Source organism: Paramormyrops kingsleyae, chromosome 12, assembly GCF_048594095.1.
Source record: "Paramormyrops kingsleyae isolate MSU_618 chromosome 12, PKINGS_0.4, whole genome shotgun sequence".
In the NCBI taxonomy this organism is placed as follows: domain Eukaryota; kingdom Metazoa; phylum Chordata; class Actinopteri; order Osteoglossiformes; family Mormyridae; genus Paramormyrops; species Paramormyrops kingsleyae.
The window spans coordinates 27,294,374-27,316,047 of NC_132808.1; the positions used below are offsets into that span (position 1 = coordinate 27,294,374).

Sequence of the window (21,674 nt, forward strand, 5' to 3'; positions counted from 1 at the left end):
ACAACATGGCTCTGTGTTAATCCATACAGCGTCCGGGGCAGCTGGAACCTCTCCAAGGCGTCGACATAAGGAGCAAAGTCTTACCCATGGCGATACCATCCAACAGTGGTGTAGTTACATAACAAACCTTTCAGCACAGCTGAAGGTCCGTCTTGTGAATGTAATGATATTTAGTGCAATAAACTGTGTCAAATACTGAAAATGGAGAAATAACCATTTCTATCACGTTTTACATGCTGAAGCTGTCTTATTGGAGTTATAATGTATCGCAACGCACGCATGTAAAGCACCTTGGGGCGAAAGGCACTATATAAACATAAGCTGAAAGTCTGACTTTCTGCACGGTTGTCATCTGTGGCTGTTTATTTGGTACAATCTGAAATGGATTACGGTTAACGTTTCCCATTTTTAAGTTGGAGTCATATTTAAGAGATTCTGCGTGATAAAGGGCCTTGAGTTTTGGTTCATTTTCAGGAGTATCTCAGGAATGGCACTCTCTGTGCCAGACCTCTGTCTTTGCCCATCCGCTTAATCCAGCTCTGTAATGGATGCCTTCCCCATGCCATGCAGTTTTATTTGGAGAGCGATACGTGTGATGTACCCGTCCGAATGAGGTAGGACGTCCACAGCAGCTCAGCTGTCCTGTCCTGCACATCCTCAGGTGATGGTCCTGGTCCCCACCTAGGGACACCGCATATTACAGGCGATTTCTTTGCGACATTCCTTTGCCACTGTGTCTAATTTATCAATCGAGGATCCTGTCCTGTTCTTTTCTGTAGGGAATTAGTGGGATATCTGACATGAGGTGGTAGGTTATGTCAGCTGTACTTCCTCTCCTGGGGAGCACATTCCTCAGAATGCATGTGTACTTATATACTGCTAATTTAATCACAAACGGAAATGACAGTGGGGGCTGACTGGCAGGGGGTTTCCTTATTTATTTTATCACTTTCAGGATGACTGCTGTAAAAAACATGAGGCATGGATGATTTCCTGTCCTTTCCATAACCCTTGGTGGTGGTATCCCCTGAGCGCCTCTGAATACTCTGCTCTAAAATGCAGCCTCTTTGTTCTACATGTGTGGTGTCTCTGTCCACACCGTTGGTCAGTCTGTAGCTCCAGTCTGCTAGAGTAGGCAGTATCTTGTTCATGACGTTCATGCTTTGAGCCTCCTTTTTGCGGCTCTGAGCTGCCTACTCAGTGACGCAGTGTCTCTTTCAGAATCTGCCCCTATTGCCTTCCAGTCCTTTTCACCTTGTGATTCCCAGGTATCTTCTCTAATAGAAGCTCATGTGATGGTTGCAGTCCCAAATGTTTCTTACCACTACTATGTCCTCCTATTCACATCTGGAAGATGCAGGAAAAGCTAGAAAATCACCTCTGTCCCCCGTGCTACACCAAACTGCAGGTTCTAAATCCTGATCCTGGGATTACAATTAAATGTGATAACGTATAAGTCATAGACACTCATCAGCTGATGTGCCTGAATAACAAACTCAATGAAAGGCTAAAACATTTTTTTCCCCAAGAGCTGTCCATCACTCTGCCTGAAATAACAGTCATCCACATTCAGATCATCTAGCGTGGCACTTTAACCGTTTGTGACCCCGAAGGGAGCTCAGTGGGTGAGACAGCGGGACCCGCTGTGATTCAAGACAAACCACGACATAAATGTGTAAAACACAATCAGGGATTTGACTGAGTAACAAACAAAACCTGTGTTTACACGCTGATGCGTAAAAAAGAGCAGAGAAAATGAAGAAATCATCCATGCGAATATTACTGCAAAAAACAAAACAAAAGATAACTTCTGGTGAAGCAAAAGGAACAGATTTAATTTATAACAGCAGTTCTTGAGGGTTCATCAGTGGCTCATGAAATTAAAAAAAAAAAAGAGTAATTGATTTCTTCAAGGTTTGGTCTCTAAAGAAAGTAAGTTTAATTTAATCTGAACTGGCAACACTTTTGCATTTGTTCTTTTGGCAAAATGTTCCTGAATTTATTGAATTATACCAAACCCAAGACAGCAGGCATTCTTCATCTGAAATGACCCCCAAGCACATTTGAGTTCGGCAAGTTTCAGGATGAACTTTAGCTCCAAGATAGCTCTGATTTGCAGTCTCAGTTCTTGGCTTTCATGTGTGTGATGTTGTGTAGCCGACGAGTTGAAACCTGCAGAGGAGCCAAACATTTACCAAAAATTCCCGAGATGCTCTAAACTTGGATGAAAACTACTTAGGCACAGAGTCTTGCAATGTAGCAGCAACAGCACAAGGGGGAGGAACCATGGCTTTATGGTGCGTTCGTTTTTCTCTCGGAACTCGGAAATTCCGAGTTGAGTGACATCACGTCCGACAATCTCCCGTTCGAGCTACCCACATCTCGGAACAAACATGGCTGCCTCCATGAACACGTTGCTGTGTATTGTTGCTTTATATTTTAGCAGATTTGGAGTTTTACAAATGAAGAAAATGGAGAAATTTAGATTTTTCCGAGAGACAAACAAGAAACACGAACTAGTCAAACCACATTAAAAGCTTTATAAAATATTTTAGTACATTCATAGCGATATTCTTTTTTCGAACAGTAAATAAACTACAAACAAACCAAGTCGCCATGTTGAAATTACGTCACAAGGGCAACTCGGGCAACAAAATCTTATCCGACTTCAACGTCATAAAAGGGGCGTGTTTCCGACGGGAAGTGATGTTTTTCGTGACGTATCGTGACGTTTTCATCCGAGTTCCGACTTGGAGAGAAATAATCGAACGCACCATTATATACAGCACAGGAAGAAGTGAGGGGGGCTCTGTAGTGAACTACAACTCCCAGGCAAACTGGGACCTGTAGTGAACTACAACTCCCAGGTAAACCTGGTACTGTAGTGAACTACAACTTCCAAGCAAACTTGGGATTGTACAGCTGGAGAAAGAGCATTGACACCATTAAATTTCAGAGATGATCTGTGACCGTTGAGCCCAGTCGGTCTCACGCAGGTGCTTTGCGCACTCGTACAAGACAAGCGTCTTCATGTGGTATTTGTACAGGTGCAGATCCCGCAGAGTCTTTAGGATGGAGAGGCATTTCTTCGTGCAGCCTCCCATCAGCAGCCTGTTTTCAGCTTCAATGACCTGCAGGACCCAGGCGTCTCCCAGCGGAGCTCTGTTTGCCGGTTAAAGGGAAAAGGGGAAAACCTCGTCACCAGATACCAAACAACTTTCATCACGGCCAACTACAGGAGACATCTATGAACCTTGCCGGCTCCATGTGAAGGAAAGCGGGCCCAGCCCATGTCAACGTTCACAACAGGAACATGTAAAACTGCGTTGGCGTCGACAAAGCTTGAACTCTCATAGTTACATAATGATGGCGTGGAAAAAAAGACACTTCAGAGCCACGTCTTCGAGAGTCGATCGGTTTATATGCAGCGACAAAAGTCTCTGATGTATCACTTCAATAAGGCTGATAATTAAATATGGAGGCTGGAAATGAAAGCGAATGGTTCCGGGCGCCATGATCCATACTCATAACTCACATCACCCCCATGTGACCAAGTTTATGCCCGAAACGAGATAGCAGTGCTCAGCATAGTTACCAGGGATGGAGATTCAATTACAAATGCACCAAAATGCATGCTTGTTCCTGGATGGCTTTAAACATTTTAGCCAGACTTGACACGAAACCTACAGCGTTTGTAGGACTGTGAGCACATTGCTTGCACTTAACCTGCTCAGTTTTACGTAACCGGATTCTTGTTACTGAAGCCTATTCCAGGCAGTATAACCATGAGGTATTCAGCCCCCAAAACTACTGCAGGTGCTTTGGACAAATGGCTGCACTCCCACCCCAAGTGTATCTCTCACCTGTATGCGTCTTATTGGGGAGCAAGAAGCAAAAAACCAAAGAACACCAAGGTATCAGTTCTCGACAAATAAAGCAACTTATCTCATTTGGAATGTAAATGCAGTGGTGGGCCTTTGACCTCCGATGTGAACATATTGACACACTGGATCATGAACAAGAACTTAATGTTCCAGCGAAGCGGGCACCAGTGACCCCCCCCCCCCCCCCCCAAGAGAGAATGTGTTTAATGAAGTCCACTAACAACACTGATCAGTGGAAAGTCCTGTAGGAACAAAGAGACCATCTGCAGCCCCAGGAATCAACTCCAGGGCTCGTGCAGAAATTTTGAATCAGTAGCTCTGAAATATTTCCTAACGTAGTAGCTTTCGAATGATGACTTACACTGTGACACCTTTCGGATGCGGCGAACAGGGTGGTCTATTTTTTACATAATGACCGTGTTTGGCCGTTGGAGCCATTTTGTACCCTAGGCTCCACCCACGGTTAACCGTTAATGGCACAAATCGGTCGATGCCCCCATTTCTGAACCATCGATTTCCCTTCCCACTTAAAACCTGTTTTCTGAGGACCACAACCCGGACGAGCGAGGCAGCAGAACCTTGTGAGTCTCACATTTAAAAATATCCATTCTCTGCCCTGAGCAGGGGCCAGGATACAGAGTAACATGGGGAGGGTCTGATGGCAAGAGGCCGGCCCGCGAGAGACCATGCCTCGGTTGGATATGCGCCTCCCCCATGCCTCCTGATGGACCTCATGTGCTCCTGCCGCGTCTCCTTCCTCTGTCGGCCGCGGCCGGCCTGTTCTCTGCCTCATTCTCCCTGCTTTCGTCACCCCTCCGCGGCACGGTTAGCGTAAACCCCTCCATCCCGTCTGCGGGATCCCGCCAGCCACTGCCATGCTCGCTGCTCCATTGTGGCCACACGTGCAGCGGCGCTCCGAACCGTGCCATTACGATGGAGAACAGGAGCAGATGATTAGCTCAGTTGTGCTAATGCGAGGAATAATGAAAATGGCGAAGAGTCTGTGTGCGAACCGGACGAAGAGAGCTGGCGCCTCTGTGCCGGGGGCTGTGCCAGGGGCTGTGCCGGGGGCTGTGCCAGGGGCTGTGCTGGGCCGTGCCGAGCAGCACCTCCCCCACAAGATGTGGCAAATGCCAGTCTGTACCTCGGGATTACATCACAGGCTAACCGACCCTCTTGTCTGACTGTGCTTCACACAAAAGGAGTTCAACTCAGGACATGGGGATCGGGGCACATCAGCTGCATCTGTGTGTGTGTGTGTGCGGGTGCATGTGTGTGTGTGAGTGTGTGCATGCACACACACGTACGTATGGGTGTGTCTGCTATCACAATGATCTGTTTTCATATCTGTGCCTACATGTGAAAATGAAGGCATTGGGGGGGGGGGGGGGTAGGCGGGACTACAAAGACAGACCTCTGTGCTGTGCCTGAGAGCCAAAGTGCCATGAATATACTCTAATTTAAATACCAGTTTCCAGTGTTCGTGTTTCAGGATTTCATTACGCACACATACTCCAGCCTAGAAGTGCGGTATCTACATTACACAATGTTGCATGCAGCTAACAACATGTAATGTGTGTGTATATTAAAATAATACTATTAGCCTTGAATTTTTACTCGCAAACATAAAATGCCTATTATCTCCTAAACTGTACCGATGACCATGTTGAGCTGCAGGTTAACATTTCAAATGAAAACAAAATCCTTTTTTTTTTCCGACACCCAAAGTGAGCGACAGGGGTATTAGCATAAGAGAGATAAAGGGAATAGTAGATTATATTCAGCAGCTGGCCAGCGTTTATGTGACGTACAGATCTCTCTTTGTATCCCGTAAACCCGAGCCAGGGGGAAGTGAGAGAGCAGGCTGGACTGGGGCTGCATCGCCACGGGGAAATCAGTGCCGACGTGGAGAACTCACTGAGGCATCTGGGGGGGGGGGGGGGTGGGGGGGGCTGCGGTGGCTGAGGACCAAGGAGGAGTTTGCAACAAATCAGTCAAACTGAAAAACATTTCATTGCCACTGGTTGGAGGGGCATTTATTCCCCAACCCCCCCGCACCAATCTCAGTTTGCTTAGTAATGTGTTTTAAAGCATATACTGTAATGTGTTTCAATGTCCCAACCACTTCATCTTTTTGCAAAATATCTATAATCTGTGCACAGCTAAAAATGAATAAACATAAAATACCCCCCAAAACATATAATAAACCTAACGGCTCATAGTGTGCAGAATAATCAGCATTAACAGTGTTTAAAATATTTCTCAAGACACCTCAACCATTCCATATGATTATTGAAGGGGCTGCTCTAAGCAAATAAGTGGAACATAAATAATGAATATGCATCACAGAGGTAATACATTTATGAATTACTGCTACCATTTTACCATAAAAAATCTCTAAGGAAAGATCAGTAAAGGGCATGATTAACCCATGAACAAGTTAATCTGTCATTTAATGTCTGTAAATTCTGATGCCAACCATCCTTAAAAAGAAATCCTCCAGGCTGGACACCAAAGTGCTGAGAGGAAAATTTATACAGCTTTTTTTTTTTTCTTTTTTTGAGGGTCAGCCTTACGCGTGTTACTGGTATACCCCATAATTTGTGTTATTGGGTAATCGCCGCAGCTAAACATCTTTTAGAATTGCTGAAGTTCAGTTATTTAAAGTTCGGTCGGGGGTGGCGAAGCCTGTTAATCTCCTTTTATCCAAAGTGAATTTTAATGTTATTTTAGAAACAAGAATGTTCATCAGTGTTCATTAGTTAGATCCGTGTGCAAGAGGTACGATGGTGGGTATATTCCACGGCCACATTTAAGTGAACAAAATATAATCGATTGTATTATTTAATTTACCGGGAAAATCAAGCCGCCTAATCATTTGCCGTCTTCACTGCACGGAATGTCGGGCTGATCATTCTTAAGGGGAGTAAATCATTTCAGAAAAAATAGAAGGCACGCGAGACGAGAGAACACACCCCCTTTAAATCATATAATAGTGGAAATTAATTCAGATAAGGATATTTTTACACTCCTGGCTGTTGGATGGAAACAAATTACGTTTCTCTATTAATCACATACTTTGAAGTACAACATGAATTCCACGACCACCAGAACTCCGCGGCTTTCTGCTCTGATAACATCAACCCCACCAAAAACTAATATTTATACACTTAAACCGGCATGTTGGCCTGAAGCTTTGCTTATTTCTCCAGTCACTGAACACCTGCCGTGCCTCGGACAGGCTAACGACCCCTCTGCTGGGAGTCAGCGCTTAGTCTGACCCAAGGCGGCACATAAGGACCGTCTGTCTTCACACGATGAAAGATACTAGAGAAATGAAGTACCACATAATAAAAGATACCACCACTACTGCTGTTGCTAATAATAATAATAATAATAATAATAATGAATATAATAATAATAATTATTATATAATAATATATATTATTATATAATTCCTTAATTTTCCGATGGTATTCATTGACATTTCAGTAAATCTGTTTTAAATTTAAAAAGAAAAAGAAAAAAAGAAATCCGCCTGAGCAAAAGCGTGGGAATGTACTTGTGAGCACATAGCGCCGCAACGTTCACACAGGAGGTGAAAAAGGAAGCGATATCATGTTATCCTACCATTATACTCCGACGGTTTCTGTGTGTCGGCCGAGAGCACAATTACACAGCAGGAGGAGCAGGGGGCACGACTTAAGAGGCCTTATAATTTCAGCCGGATAATACTGCACTCTGTAACAGCTGGTCGCGGATTATGTAAACTTTAAAATATTTGGTGAATGACATAAAAAGGTCTTTTGTCTCTGGAGTAATTTTACAAAAATGTATTTTGAATAAGAATGAATCGGGGCTGGAATGAAGTAGTGGAGGCTCAGAGAGGCCATGTTCACGGAGCGAAATGACCATAGCTCTGGTGAAGGAATAATGGCAAGTGGCTGGGAAGTCCTGCAGAGGCGGCTTGACGGTCCGTCCGCGGTCTGGTTGACGATGCTTGATGGCATCAGTCAAAACCTGCAGATGGCTGGCCCTATAGCAATAAAACCCGGACAAGGCTACAGGTTCGTAAGACAACATTTCTGGACAGGCATCTATGCTGCTGAATTGGTTATGACTCACACCGGGGAAAATATCTTATTAAAAAAATGTAATAAGCGATTAACGCATGCAATCCATGCAAATGCACGCAAGCTTAAATTTAAATTACTATGCACCATATTAACCCGGCAACACGTCGCAGCTCTGACTGTGGACAGATTTCATCACCTACTCCTGCAGTTACCAAGCAACTCCTAAGGCGGCCTAGGAGAACAGAATGGTCAATCAAAAACGGATTTTTAATCTCTATTAATGAAATCAAAACCCCGGGCTACATTTTCACAGAAATACAGTGGCCGAGATGTCCATATAGTTTATTAGGATATACATCGAAGTAATTTGTTTTTTGCTTGTTTGTTTGTTTAAAGTAGGCCTACAACAAAGCCAATTTAACGGTTTTCGGAAAACAAAATCATAAAACACAATGATATTACCTAGAAATCTTCCAAACCGACGTCACAAACTAAAAGACTTTTACATTCCTGTGCAAGTAAAGGGAACTGAGAAAATGCGTTTGACTCACACTTTAATCTGTATGTGTGTCGGCTGCAATGTAAGGATGCGCTTCATTCTGTGCCCTTCATCGTAGACGCGGGGAAGCTGCAGCAGCTACGCTTCCTGTTTTGCATGAACTGCATGAACTGTTTTCATGTTCTCGCCCATGACCCACTTGCTTCACAGGAGTAATCTTTACACATGAGTAATCTGACAGACGTGTGAGTCTTCCCTCTCAAAATATGGTACATGTATACCAGGGGCGTTTCTTGATACTGAAAAGATCAAGGGCTAAGTCAAGTTAACCTGGGCCTTTTCTTTTGAAGGAAGATTGGCATAAAATACACGGGGCTATATTGTCGAGTGATCGGACCTAACGACGCCCATGGGAAAAACCTATTTTCAACTCAAGTTGATCCCCAAAATAAACTTTCCGATTCTCCCAACAACAACACCCTGAAAACAAAATGCAGAACGCTGCTAGGCTGCTATGGCGGTGTTTTCAGAACAGGACACTTCACCGCAGTCAAGCAAATTCAGATGCCGCTTCCCCAATGCACGCATTCCCAGTTCATCCAGGGCTCCTCGCGTACGTGTATGTATGAAATGATGATAAAGTTAACCGACATTAAAATTGCTCTGTCATCACGAGCCAGCTACAAAATGAGCCTAACAGTAATTACATAATTACATTTTTTTGGTAAAATTGTTTGTTTTTTGTACAATCAAGTTAGCCAGTAAAATTGTGCAGATGTCGAAAACGTTACATGCATGCTACTTTTAATTTTTATGTTCTGTGAGAAATTCATTTTGAACATAACGTGCGTGGCATTATTTATGTGCTTAAGAAAAGCTTTACGCTTGGAGATCCAGGCATCAGCACGTCTATTGCTCACGTCCTCATACGTCCCTTCAATTTGTAAAAATAAATTGACTGTATAATACTGGTCTAAACAAGACGTGTTGCAAATAAGAGTAGTTCGTAACTATAAAATATCAATGATGCAATTAAGTTTAGGTTACCCCTCCTCCATCGAAAATCAGCGTCACGAATATTTATCACCGACTTCCTCCTTTAGCTGAAAGGTGACTGACTTCGCCGATGGAGCTTAACTTAAGTCAAAGTGATGCCGCGCAGAAAGCCGAGGGTGTGGCCGCACTAACCCCACCGCCATGCGCTTCTGTAGTTCACTAAAACATCTGGGAATGTCAAAATAGACGCGGCATTTGTGTCATGGGACTTCAGAGGTACAGTTACACGGTCGTTTCGGTTCACACGACATAAAAACATCTAATATAAAGGTAATATTCGCTGGGTATGAAAGCATCAAACGTGAATAAACTCGCAAACTACACAGCGATTTCGTTTGCCAGGATCAGTATAAGACCGCCGCACGATTCGTAATGAATGAGTGAAGCCAAAGTACAGAGGAAAACGTACGTTTGTTTGTTTATACGCAGTTATATCAAAATCATAAAGGACATATTACTGTAACTTAAAACATAAATGACGACTCCCATATCTAGTGCAACAACCCTCATGGAACAAATGGCACTTATCTTTTGTTTAATATGCAAACCTTCCCGTATTACTAGTTCAGTCGCTTTTTTATTATAGAGCCGATTAGAACCGGTCCTTTGGTTATCTAAATCGCATTACCTATACCAGTTTTCCTAAAGACAAGCGACGGGTTCAGTCGGTGCCCAATATTTCAGAGTCACATAAGGACAGCGCAGAAGCCGCCACCGATAATGAAAGATAAACATAATTACACCTTATAGTTATAGGTGCCTATAGCATTAGCAGTTAGCCTAAGTGTTCGCACTATCAATTAATACGTTTACAGCCCCGTGAAACACATGCACGAGCAAAACAAAATTACAAACAAAGCAGCTGCGAATGCAGTTCGAAGTATCCAAACATGTTGGGTTAAATCCAACATGGCAAAGCAGCTAAGCACTTTAGAGTTTAACCGTTGAAGTTGCGCACTTTTATTGTAAATGAACTGAGCGTGGGCTGATCGCTCTCTGCTCCAGACTTGACAGTATCTGGTGACAGCGTCCTCCTGTGTCACTTTAAAGGGCACCGCGCTTTCCGGCCAGTCGGGCTTTCCTGTCCCTGAGTTTGCTGCGCTTTCCCCCCTTTTACTGCATGCAGCCCAGGGGGTTAAGCCGTGTCCCATCCGGAGGACCCTGCGGCGCGTCTCCGGAGCCTCGGCTCACCGACTTCATTTCCCCGAGTTTGTAGAGCTCCCGTCGCAGTAGGAGGATCCGTGTGCGCGGCATGACGTCGCCGGGCGAGTCGGCTCACTCCTCCGCCGTTTAGGCGACTTTCCCTTCGGGGATTTTCAAAGGCACCGACAGTCATTCGCATTAGGGCGAAATGGAAGACAGCCGAGGAAGTCGCTCTGGTGTTTGGGGTCATTCGTGGCGGTAGGTCGGCGTGCTTTGCTAGGTGTCCAGCCGACTGTGCGCTCCGAGCTGTCACAACTCAGACCAGTGTATGCATGGTGAGGCTAGACAGCGCTGGCAGAACTGCAAGAGAAGAGAATTAAAATCACTTATTCCTGGCTTATCGCTTTCCCAGCAAGACAGATACCTGACAAAGTTGGATGTCGTTATTAAGGTAAGGATGCAAAATACTAAACTAAGGTTAACAGTTTTTTTTTTTTTTTTACTTTAAACTGTGACTAAAGGGGGTTTGAGTTGCTTGCAGGCTGAAATGCAGACTTTCTTTTATTATTTTACTTTGAGTAGAAACGGCGTAACCTAGGGAAATGAGAAATTGTTGCCATTTCATATAAACCATCGTTATCAATATTTTGCGTTCTCAGGGATGATAAGAGTTTAAATTACAACGTTGAAAAAAGGGAAACACAAACACTTGTTTTGTATTTTTAATCCTTTTATGTTTTCGACGCACCTTTTCTTGTTCATATTCATAAAAAACGTCGTGGCTTCATTTAACGCTGATGTCGTGCTCTCCCATCTGCGCGTCTGAAATTAAAACAACGTAGCCTTCCGTTTTAGGTCAGTAGTCCTAAATTTCCAGTGGGCTAAGTCATACGAAGTGTATTCAGTGTTACGATGTCCAGCAACTTAGTTTTCTGTTTCCCTCCTGACTGCAATCGACGCCTAAAAATGCTTGTCTTCGACTTATGTCTGGAAATACAGTAAATACACTTATAGTTCACCGACACTGATTTAATCACACTGGTCACTAATTATCTCACTTGTTTTCATGTTACACTTGTGGAAAGCGAGCATTTCTGTTCGAGTTAAATTCATTTTTGTTAACCTGGGGCATAAGCATAGGTTCCGAAAAGAGACGGAAAGTTTGCGATCGTTTAACATATTTATTCTCATATAGCTGCTGTTTCTCTGTGTAGATTGTAAAAGAGATTGTGATTTTAAAATGCAAGTGAGCCAAATTACGCGAATGTCCACGTCAATTATATATAGACGCTACGCTCTTACTTAAAATAACCTATACTAATTATAAAATTCAAGTGTGTAATATGATTATTAAAATACTTATAAGAAGATATCTCCTAATACAAATGATAGCTTTGTGTCAAGTCGAGCGTGCTTTTTGTGGTACAATGGTTTTAAAAAACTTAATTCTTCTGTCCCGTGTCGCCTTAAAAATATAAGAATTTTCTAGGCAATGTCGCAGCAATGTTGTGGCTCTAAAGGCGGCTGATTGACAGATTGCTACAACCAATCCGTGTCTGGAATGACTGTTTGCTTCAGGCAAGATTCATCTCTTGTCCAATGGTTGTGCACTAAAGGCGTGGCTGGGAAGGAACGGTACAAAAACACGTGATGAGTTTTAAGGCTACAGCGCCGTTTTAGGCAAGGTTTTACATAATGAGAGCGAAAGCAAGTGTTGCGCATTTATTAATGTAAAATGACCGGCGATCGCACAGCCTGAGTTAACTAAAACAAAAACTAACCAAAGATGTGAGTTTTTTTTTTCCAGAAACCGAGTCTAAGTGGAAAATGGCATTGTTTTCACACTCCTGATGATCTCATACATAGTCAGTATAATTGCTAATCAGTCAGGGGCCACTTTTGCCTCACGGCTTTGGTGTAGATTTGTTATTAATTTCTGCTTAGAATTCCCGCATTTCTCCGTCACTTCTATTAGAGAGTATATAATCTTTTTTTATCATGTAAAGAAGATATAAATTGTACATCTCTACAGTCTTGAGAAGTCTGTGGTGTTGTTTAATATAGCGGGCTGTTAAGAGTCCGGGGTTTTGGTTTCTTTTAACAATTGCAGTCTCTGTCTTTGGTTAGGTGTATCACTGATCTAGCCATGGAGACCAAAAGATACCAAGGATTCTTTGAAGGAGCCGACAGCGCAAACAGATGGGATCGGAGGTCTAATGCAGCTGAGTACTGCTGCGCCATGCAGGAGGAGAACGGGACCAGTGGTGCTTTACTTATGGATGTGGTGAACATCAGTCCTGCTCCCAGCTCACTAGCAGCTGGCTACATGGAGAACGAGGAGGAAAAGAGGGACCTGTCCTCTCTCTGTCTGGATCAGCAGCACTGTGCTTTCCCACAGTCAGACAGCACGTCCAGCAGTGTGAAGCTGGAGATGGATGCTAAAGAACTTTCCAGGACTGTAGCAGACTCTATGGGCTTGTATATGGATGTGGCAAGGGAGCTAGACTATGGCTTTAGCCAGCAGGGTCTGCAGGGGGGTGGGGTCGATGGTGCAGGGAAGCTGTTTTCCAGCAACCGTCAAAGCCCAGCAGGATGCCAGGGGAGCCCAAAGCTGAAAGCCACAGATTTGTTATGTTCCACATCCTACCCCTCTGCATCGCATCCCTGTAGCATGCTGACTGTAGTTGACTGTTCCTCCGACGAGGCTTTGGCCTCAACTCTCGGTGGTAGCCCACAAACCTTTAACAGTTCCATTTCTAGTCCTACCAATAACAGCTTAGTGTCTTCAAATGCTAGCTGTACTACTTCAGCAAATTCTGCCTCGGCTCTCAGTAGTCCCGTACACCAAGCCTCGTCAACACCCAGTCTTGCCCTCATTAATCGGCAGAGAATTTCCACATCTGGCAGCCCTGCTAGTACGATAAATATGGGATCCCCCCTTGGAAGTCCTGCTAGTCTAATGAGGTCGCCTCTTTCCAGTCCGCAAAGCATGAGATCTTCTGTTTCGAGCCCTATTGGTGGCAGTAGCAATATGCAGACCTCGATCTCGAGTCCGAAAAGCATCGGTACCGCAGCTGTCTCAAGCCCTCCCATCTCTGCAGGGTTCTCCATTGCGGGCTCTGCCAGCGGGTGCCCTCTAATACGGACTGACATTCACAGCCCGGGAAGGACAGACCAAGACTTCAAAGGTTTTGATTTCCCAAAAGTGGAACCGGTTGATGGAGAACAATACAGTGTTGCCCTGGATCAGCTAGGTATGGTGAAGTATATAAAGAATGAGCCGAACACTGACTCAAGGGCAATGTGTCAGAGGGGCAACACAATAAACATGGCTAGCCCGCCTTTTCCCATGCAAATAAAGACTGAACTGAACAGAGACGCCCCTGTGACCCCTAACTACAATGGGCATCAGCATTCTTCAGGTGGTTTCCCGGCCTCAGATACCACTTATTTGTCGTTGAGGGATAATATTGATGCATATAGCCTTTCTGGAATATTAGGACCACCTGTTCCCTCGCTCAACAGCGACTATGAAGCTGAAGTGTTTTCTAACGACATGTTGCCCAAGGGAATTAAACAGGAGTCTAAGGACGACAGCTACCTCCCGGGGAATAGCGACTCACAGACGTCGGCCGTCGTTGGTGTTAATTCAGGTGGACATTCATTTCATTACCAGATCGGAGCGCAAGGAACAATGTCGTTTCCTGGACACGACGCGGGGGACCAGACAAGTCCCCTGCTGAATCTCATTTCCCCTGTTGCCGCGTTGATGGAGAGCTGGAAATCTCGTTCCATCATGGCCCAGGACTCACTGTCGTCCCGAGGAGAGATTTTCCTGGGGCAGCAGTGCATCACAGACGTGTCGAGGTAAGTGTGATTTGTGCATGCAGATTTCCGAGGCTCTGCCTTGGTTCGTTCTGGCGCTCACTGATGGACCGCTGGTCCTGTGGAGATGCATGGCTAATTATGTGCAGAGGTTGACTAATGGATAAATGAGTAAGTATGTACTGTACATCTATTTACTTATATGCACACGTGTGAATATAGAGAGATGAGTCAATGAGTGTAATATGAATGTAAAATATCATATAACTTAACTGAGCAGCTCTTGCTCAGCTATAAATGATTTGCAGATGCCAACATTATCATTTTTCAGATATCAAATAAACATGCTGTAAGAAGGACCCTTAAGGCCTCTTCAGTGTCCCGACATTTTAGTAAAAGCTGCTCTAGCATCATGTGACTTGCACAGATGGTGTTTTTTGTCAGCGTGTTGCAAAGTGTCCAGGGGATTTCGACTAGGGGTCCACACGGCGTATCGAAATGCCGATATTATGATCCGGTTTACACTCAAGTTCGGCACGAAAAATATTCGATGGGGAAACCCCCTCCCCCTGGAAGAGAGAATTATTAAAAGCATTAGTGGTAGGGCCCTAGTTGTGGTCTATTTTCATTTGGGGGTCTCCCGTTAGTAAGGTGGAAAACCCTTCTTGTAGACCATGGAAATGTAACCATGGCAGAACATAAACGCAAATGAACATTGTGATCCTGTTTCCTTCTTTCCTGGGAATGGCTGAACCGGTGAAGTAGCAGACAGAAGGTCTGGACTGTTTCTTTGTTTAGTGGAATGAGCACACACAACAAACAAGTAGGAAGCAGAAACTCTCTGCTGTGCCTTCTTTTGAACTCGGACAGTGGTGATGTCTGATTCGTGAACGAATCGTTCATTTGAATCAGTTCTTTTCAGTGAATTGGTCGAACCGGTTCTCAAATTTAAAAGAATCAAACTTTTCGTTGATCCATGCGTTTTACAGGTACAGGTCTTAGAATCTAAAAATCTGAACATATTTGACACATTGACACAGCAAAACTGCACATACATTTGCTTTCCTTAGACTCTCTGTGGCCGTGTTGCATTCAGTGCCCCTCCGCATACCGTAATCGTTTGTGTTTGTACCGTGTCCGTGCCCGGCCGCATGGTGGCTGCGGCTTACTGACTCCTGACTCGGCAATCAACACATTAGCGGGTTCAACACATTCGCCGATTCACTGTGACTCTGGGTAGTTTGGCATTTTGGCGAGTTCGGTTCAACAGATTTCTCAGCAAATCTCATGAGACCGAAAACTCGTGTCGGAAGGTTGCTTGAGAGTTAAGAGTTTCGGTTAGTTAATGTGCTGACCCCAATAGGTCTTGTCAACAGCGTTTGTTGTTTTCTGTATGCTGTGTGTCTGTATATTTTAATAAAATAAGATTTTTAATAAACATGCAGTTTCAATAAAAGTTATCTAAGATAGTGCAGCAGCATGTGCTACCAACCCCATCACCCGATTCTTTGAATCGAACGTTAGATTCCTTTAAATGTACATTTTGGTGGAATCGGTTCTGTTGATTGAACCGAACTTCTCATCACTACTGGGCAGGGACATGCCTGCGGAATGAGGGAAGACTGTCTCGAATCAAGTGTTCAGGCACTAAATAGCGTCTCTGAATGAAAAAAAGGCTTTGGCTGCATTTCCAAGGTTTGGCAGCGTGAACCAGGAAGCGGGACTGGAAAGATTAACTTCCTTTTTGTTTCAGTTTTGGCACAAGTGTAATTCTATAGCGGAATTGTTAACGTGTATAAGAATATAATCCTTTAGCAGAATCAGTGCATAACTTGGTGTTTTGTTTTAGGGGCATATGAGTCCACTTACAACTTTAATGTTGATTCACATGTATCAGTCTAATTCTGCAGCCTCAAGAAGAGACATCATCGATTTGAGAAAAAAATTCTGTTTATTGTATTTTTTTGCTGTTTTATCTATGCACTGGCGTCATGACGTGCTTATCTGTTCAGATAAGCGGGATGCTGGATCAGGTAACAATGCTGTGGGCTATTAGCAGCCTCCTACGTGTTGCACTCTCATTAATTTGGGCTCAGTGCTGTCCTTTGGACCCTTTGTGTGCCAAAACCGTTTCCCTGATCATTCTCAGATCGACATGGACCCTTCTGGAACTTTTTAGTGTTTAGTTGTTAATTTGTTGCATGATTTTCATCATGGTTCTTTTACTAACATTAATAATATTTGAAATCTGAATGCAAGCAAATGAATGTGTTTATTTGACATACTGGTTAAATTGCTTTCCATCCCTTTATCAAGTGCTCTGCCTTTTCAGCCTGACAAAAGTTGCTTCCAGGCACTGCAGCACATGCGTAAATCAACATTACATCACGCGCCTACAATGTCTGAAAATGTTTGCATGTTAACGTGGTTTATCGTAAACGTTATTTATATTTTGTTGATATTTGTGTTTATTACAAGCAATTGAGGTGTTAATATATTGTCTGTACTCTGACGGAGTTCAAACTCCATAAATATGGGACCAGATTTTACCATTAAACTCTATGGTGCATGTGTATTTGTTTTCTTTTTTGAGACTACTTTAAATTGTGGTAAATTAAAATATTAAATTTCCATAACACCTAGCATAATTTCTGTTTGTTTTACCTGGAACTAAACTTGTTTGACATTACATTCTGGTATTACGTTTATCCACACACACACATATTCATATATATATATAACTACTACCCCACGGAAAACTATAGGTAGCAGTTTCTGGTGTCGAAAAAATTAGTTGTAGAAAACTGCCACGCCCATTTAAAGTACAAGATAGTTATTTTGATATCATAAATCTTAAAAATTATGGGTAGAATATTCTGGCAAAGTAGCAAAAACCGACAGATAAAACTGAAAATTTCTGCTACGGTAGCAAATTCTTGCAAAGGCAGGAATGGCTACGCTGAACGTCCCGAGCTGGTGGCGCGTTAGGGCTGCCGGTTACTCTGCAGCGGCCGCGCTGAACGCCCCGAGCTGGCGGCGCGTTAGGGCTGCCCGTTACTCTGCAGCGGCCGCGCCGAACGCCCCGAGCTGGCGGCGCGTTAGGGCTGCCCGTTACTCTGCAGCGGCCGCGCCGAACGCCCCGAGCTGGCGGCGCGTTAGGGCTGCCCGTTACTCTGCAGCGGCCGCGCCGAACGCCCCGAGCTGGCGGCGCGTTAGGGCTGCCCGTTACTCTGCAGCGGCCGCGCCGAACGCCCCGAGCTGGCGGCGCGTTAGGGCTGCCCGTTACTCTGGAGCGGCCGCGCCGAACGCCCCGAGCTGGCGGCGCGTTAGGGCTGCCCGTTACTCTGGAGCGGCCGCGCCGAACGCCCCGAGCTGGCGGCGCGTTAGGGCTGCCCGTTACTCTGGAGCGGCCGCGCCGAACGCCCCGAGCTGGCGGCGCGTTAGGGCTGCCGGTTACTCTGCAGCGGCCGCGCTGAACGCCCCGAGTTGGCGGCGCGTTACTCTGAAGAGGCCTGAATAATGGAGCAGCACCATAAATAAATCAAGTTGTACATTTATGTATATTACTGAAATATTCATGCTGTGCTTCAAGCCCGCTGCCTCGTACCCGTACGCAGATACAATAGCTGATAAAGTGACCCATATATATATGAATTGTCTGATAAACCTTGATTTTATATTTAAAATCTGGCTTGTGGGCTGATATGTAACTCATATTCTGTTACACGTAGGTTATAATAGGCCACGAACAGATTTTCATAGCATTATAATTAGCACATGGCACAGTGGCTCAGTGGGTAGCACTGTTGCTTCACACCCCCAGGGTTGGGGGTTCAGGTCTCAGCCCTGCTCTGTGTCTCTGTCTCTGCATGTGTGTGTGTGGTGTTTGCTCTCTCCATACCGGTTTCCTCCTGAGGTCTGAAACCATACTGCTAGGTGAATTAGCATCCACACATTGCCTTCTGGGCTCAACACAACCCCGTCCTGGAACATGGATATAATTAGCACATGATCAGCTGATGTCGTTAAGGTTGGTGGGTGGGTGTGTCGGATGAAGGTGGGGGGGGGGGGTTCCGTGTGGCACCTGTAGGTCCGGCTGCTGAGTCATGCGGCTGGACCGTGCGCCGGATTCGTACATATTCTCAGTTACAAGCGCTGGCTCCAGGCCCGTTGCTCTGGTGATGAACTATAATTACTGAGGGAAGAAAACACCAAATAGCTTAACCTGGAGCAGCGCTCCGGGCCTTCTGCACCTCGCGGGAGTGGGCCTGCCCTATTGGGAGGTGCTGGAGGTTTGACAGGGAGCTCTGGGTCTTCTGCACCTCGCGGGAGTGGGCCTGCCCTATCGGGAGGTGCTGGAGGTTTGACAGGGAGCTCTGGATCTTCTGCACCTCGCGGGAGTGGGCCTGCCCTATCGGGAGGTGCTGGAGGTTTGACAGGGAGCTCTGGATCTTCTGCACCTCGCGGGAGTGGGCCTGCCCTATCGGGAGGTGCTGGAGGTTTGACAGGGAGCTCTGGATCTTCAGCACCTCGCGGGAGTCGGCCTGCCCAATCGGGAGTTGCTGGAGGCCACTCTGGGCTTTCTGTACCTCATGGAAGTTGGCTTGGAGGCTTGCTGGGGCGCTTTAGGCTTTCTGCACCTTGCAAGAGTCAGCCTGCCGTATGAGGAGGTGCTGGAGACCTGACAGGGCGCTCTGGGTCTTCTGTGCCTTGCGGGATTTGGCATCTGGGTCTTCTGTGTCTTGTGGGAGTTGGCCCACAGGCCTGCCAGGGTAATCTGGGCCCTCTGTGCCTTGCGGTAGTTGTGCTAGTCAGCCCGGACACCTGTCAGGGCCCTCTGGGTTTCATAGTAGTCACGGCAGTTGGCCCAGAGGCTTGCAGGTGCACTCTGCGCCTTCTATGCCTCATGGGAGTCAGCCTGGAGGCCTGCCAAGGCACTCTGGGCCTTTTGCGCCTCATGGGAGTCAGCCTGGAGACCTACTGGGGCCCTCTGGGCCCTCTGTGCCTCATGGGAGTCAGCCTGGAGGCCTGCCAAGGCACTCTGGGCCTTTTGCGCCTTATGGGAGTCAGCCTGGAGACCTGCTAGAGCGCTCTGGCCTTCTGCACTTCATGGGAGTAAGCCTGGAGACCTACTGGGGCACTCTGGGCCCTCTGTGCCTCATGGGAGTCAGCCTGGAGACCTACTTGGGCACTCTGGGCCCCCTATGCCTCATGGGAGTCAGCCTGGAGGCCTGCCGGGGCAAAACCAGAATGCTCTCAGCTACAGCTTGGCCATTTTAACCACAATGTATAAACAGACAGTGAGCGAGGAGATAACCCTGCAGGAGATTAGCAGTTAGCATCAGAAACACACTTCTGGCTTCTGGTTGGACAGATCCAGAGGCCGCTTGCTGCCTCTTGTCTCTAGGTCCCCGAAGTGTAACAGGCATCCCCTGAATATGTGAAATGAGCTCTGCTGGGGAGCATTTAGACTGTTGCCCAAATCTCAGAAGTAGATTTTGTTTGACTGCTTTGTGTTATAAATCAGGGTTTCTCAACCCGGTCCTCGGGGACCACCAGACGGTCCATGTTTTTGCTCTCTCCCAATTCCCTGCCAATTGGGAGAGAGCAAAAATGTGGACCGTCTGGTGGTCCCCGAGGACTGGGTTGAGAAATCTTGTTATAAATCATGTCCTCTTACCTACTTTGGATGGTTTCCTCAAGAATTTATGCAAAACATCCCACCGCTGTGCTTGTTGGCCCACCTTTCAGTCCCACTAAGGCTGAATGCGCTTCCTGAAGGTGCTGTATGCTTCATTAAAAAGGTGTACATTTTTGTATTCCTAAATGCTTTACCTTTATCTCGGACAGCCTAGTAAAATAACTGTGATCCAGCATCTCTTACAGGCACACACTATGTGAATATACAGTGGTACCTCAGTTCAGTTAGAAATCGAATTTCTTAAAAGTCAAACTAACCAGTTCGAAAAAAATTTACCTAGAGCTCGATCTGAATCTCAGAAGTCAAACCGTGAACGCCGACCTAAGATAACTTGTATGCGCGGGGAAATGAGTCACGCGGCAAGTCTGTCAGGGGAAACAAAGGGTAATGTTTACGTCTCAGCCTCGCATTTGCTGTGATAGCATCGTGCATGTTTACACTAGCTGAATACATATATTTAGACAGTAAAAATACATTTAGACAATGATAGACAATTATTACATAATTATTATTATGTAATAAAATACATTTAAAAATAAAGATTTCTTATTAATTATTTTAATATTAATAATAAACCATTAATACATTTAATTATAATAATATTGTCGTGCCGAGCGGGGACGGAACGGAGACAAAGGTGCAGACGTCAGGGTATCGGGGAATACGGGGTTTAATTACAGGTAAGGCAGGCAAAACGCAGACGGACAATACAATGACCGGACTGGGGAAACAAACTGAAACGCGGACGAAATACAGAGGACTAATGACAACAACCAGAAACAGCTGATCACACGGGGATTCCACACAGGGTTAACGAGGGGGCGTGGCACACGGAAGGAGCGGACAATCGGGGCAGGACACATTGTTTGGATAGATTGGACAAATTACTGTTTTGATAAATGTGCTTAGATGTGTTTAGTACAGTATATGCTCTTCTTGTTTTATCCGATTCATTTTGTGTTTAAATGCTAAAAAAAACATATTAAGGTGTAATTTTTTGGGGCCGGGATCCAATTAATTGGTCTTCCATTATTTCTTATGGGGAAAATTCGATCAGAACTCAAACTTTTTAGGATTCGATCCGGAGTTCTGAATGCATTAAGTTCGAGTTCTGAGGTACCACTGTATAATGCTGGATCCATTCATGAAAACACGCCCCCTCCCCCCCCATCCCAGATCCCGTTCCTCTCCCTGTTCGCCTCACGTATCTCCTCCTTCGCCGTCGCCCCCGTCCTCGAGTCTGCAGGCTGTTTCCCGCAGGCTGACGATGTCCAGACCTCCTGCAGCTCGCTGGCAGCGATCCTGCCCATCTGGACACGTCACGTGTGGATGACACGGATCCGAGAGCTGGGACCGCAGGACCGATGGGGGGAGGGCTGTTATTTAAATAAGGCCGGGGGCGGAGCGTAGACGCCACCTGGAAGCGGCCCGAGGTCCTCGGCCCTGAGCTCGGCGCCGGGACCCGTGTTTCCTGTTGACAGAGCTGCTTA

The 21,674-nt window shown here is 45.6% G+C and overlaps 1 protein-coding gene and 1 long non-coding RNA gene across 5 annotated transcripts in view; one reads left to right on the top strand and one right to left on the bottom strand.

Moving 5' to 3' along the window:
- Positions 1 to 1,898: 1,898 nt before the first annotated feature.
- Positions 1,899 to 11,898, bottom strand: LOC111833191 (uncharacterized). 2 transcript variants are annotated; one of them, XR_011981840.1, is made up of 4 exons: positions 11,407 to 11,898; positions 8,512 to 11,018; positions 2,775 to 3,162; positions 1,899 to 2,290 (listed from the first exon to the last, which is right to left on the bottom strand). It is a non-coding gene; the product is annotated as an uncharacterized lncRNA (long non-coding RNA). The 2 variants fall into 2 exon arrangements; XR_011981841.1 differs by having other exon boundaries at positions 1,903 to 2,290; positions 9,507 to 11,018.
- The window catches only part of LOC111833165 (mineralocorticoid receptor-like), a 68,835-nt gene continuing 58,133 nt past the window's right edge, over positions 10,973 to 21,674 (top strand). For 2 of the 3 annotated variants that reach the window (XM_023791143.2, XM_023791151.2), the window contains exons 1-2: positions 10,973 to 11,109; positions 12,786 to 14,525. In XM_023791143.2, the coding sequence (XP_023646911.1) occupies positions 11,096 to 11,109; positions 12,786 to 14,525 (1,754 nt within the window). In that variant the 5' untranslated portion in view covers positions 10,973 to 11,095. Of the gene's footprint in view, positions 11,110 to 12,330; positions 12,447 to 12,785; positions 14,526 to 21,674 lie in introns of those variants that run through there. The other variant, XM_023791159.2, reaches the window with a different exon arrangement.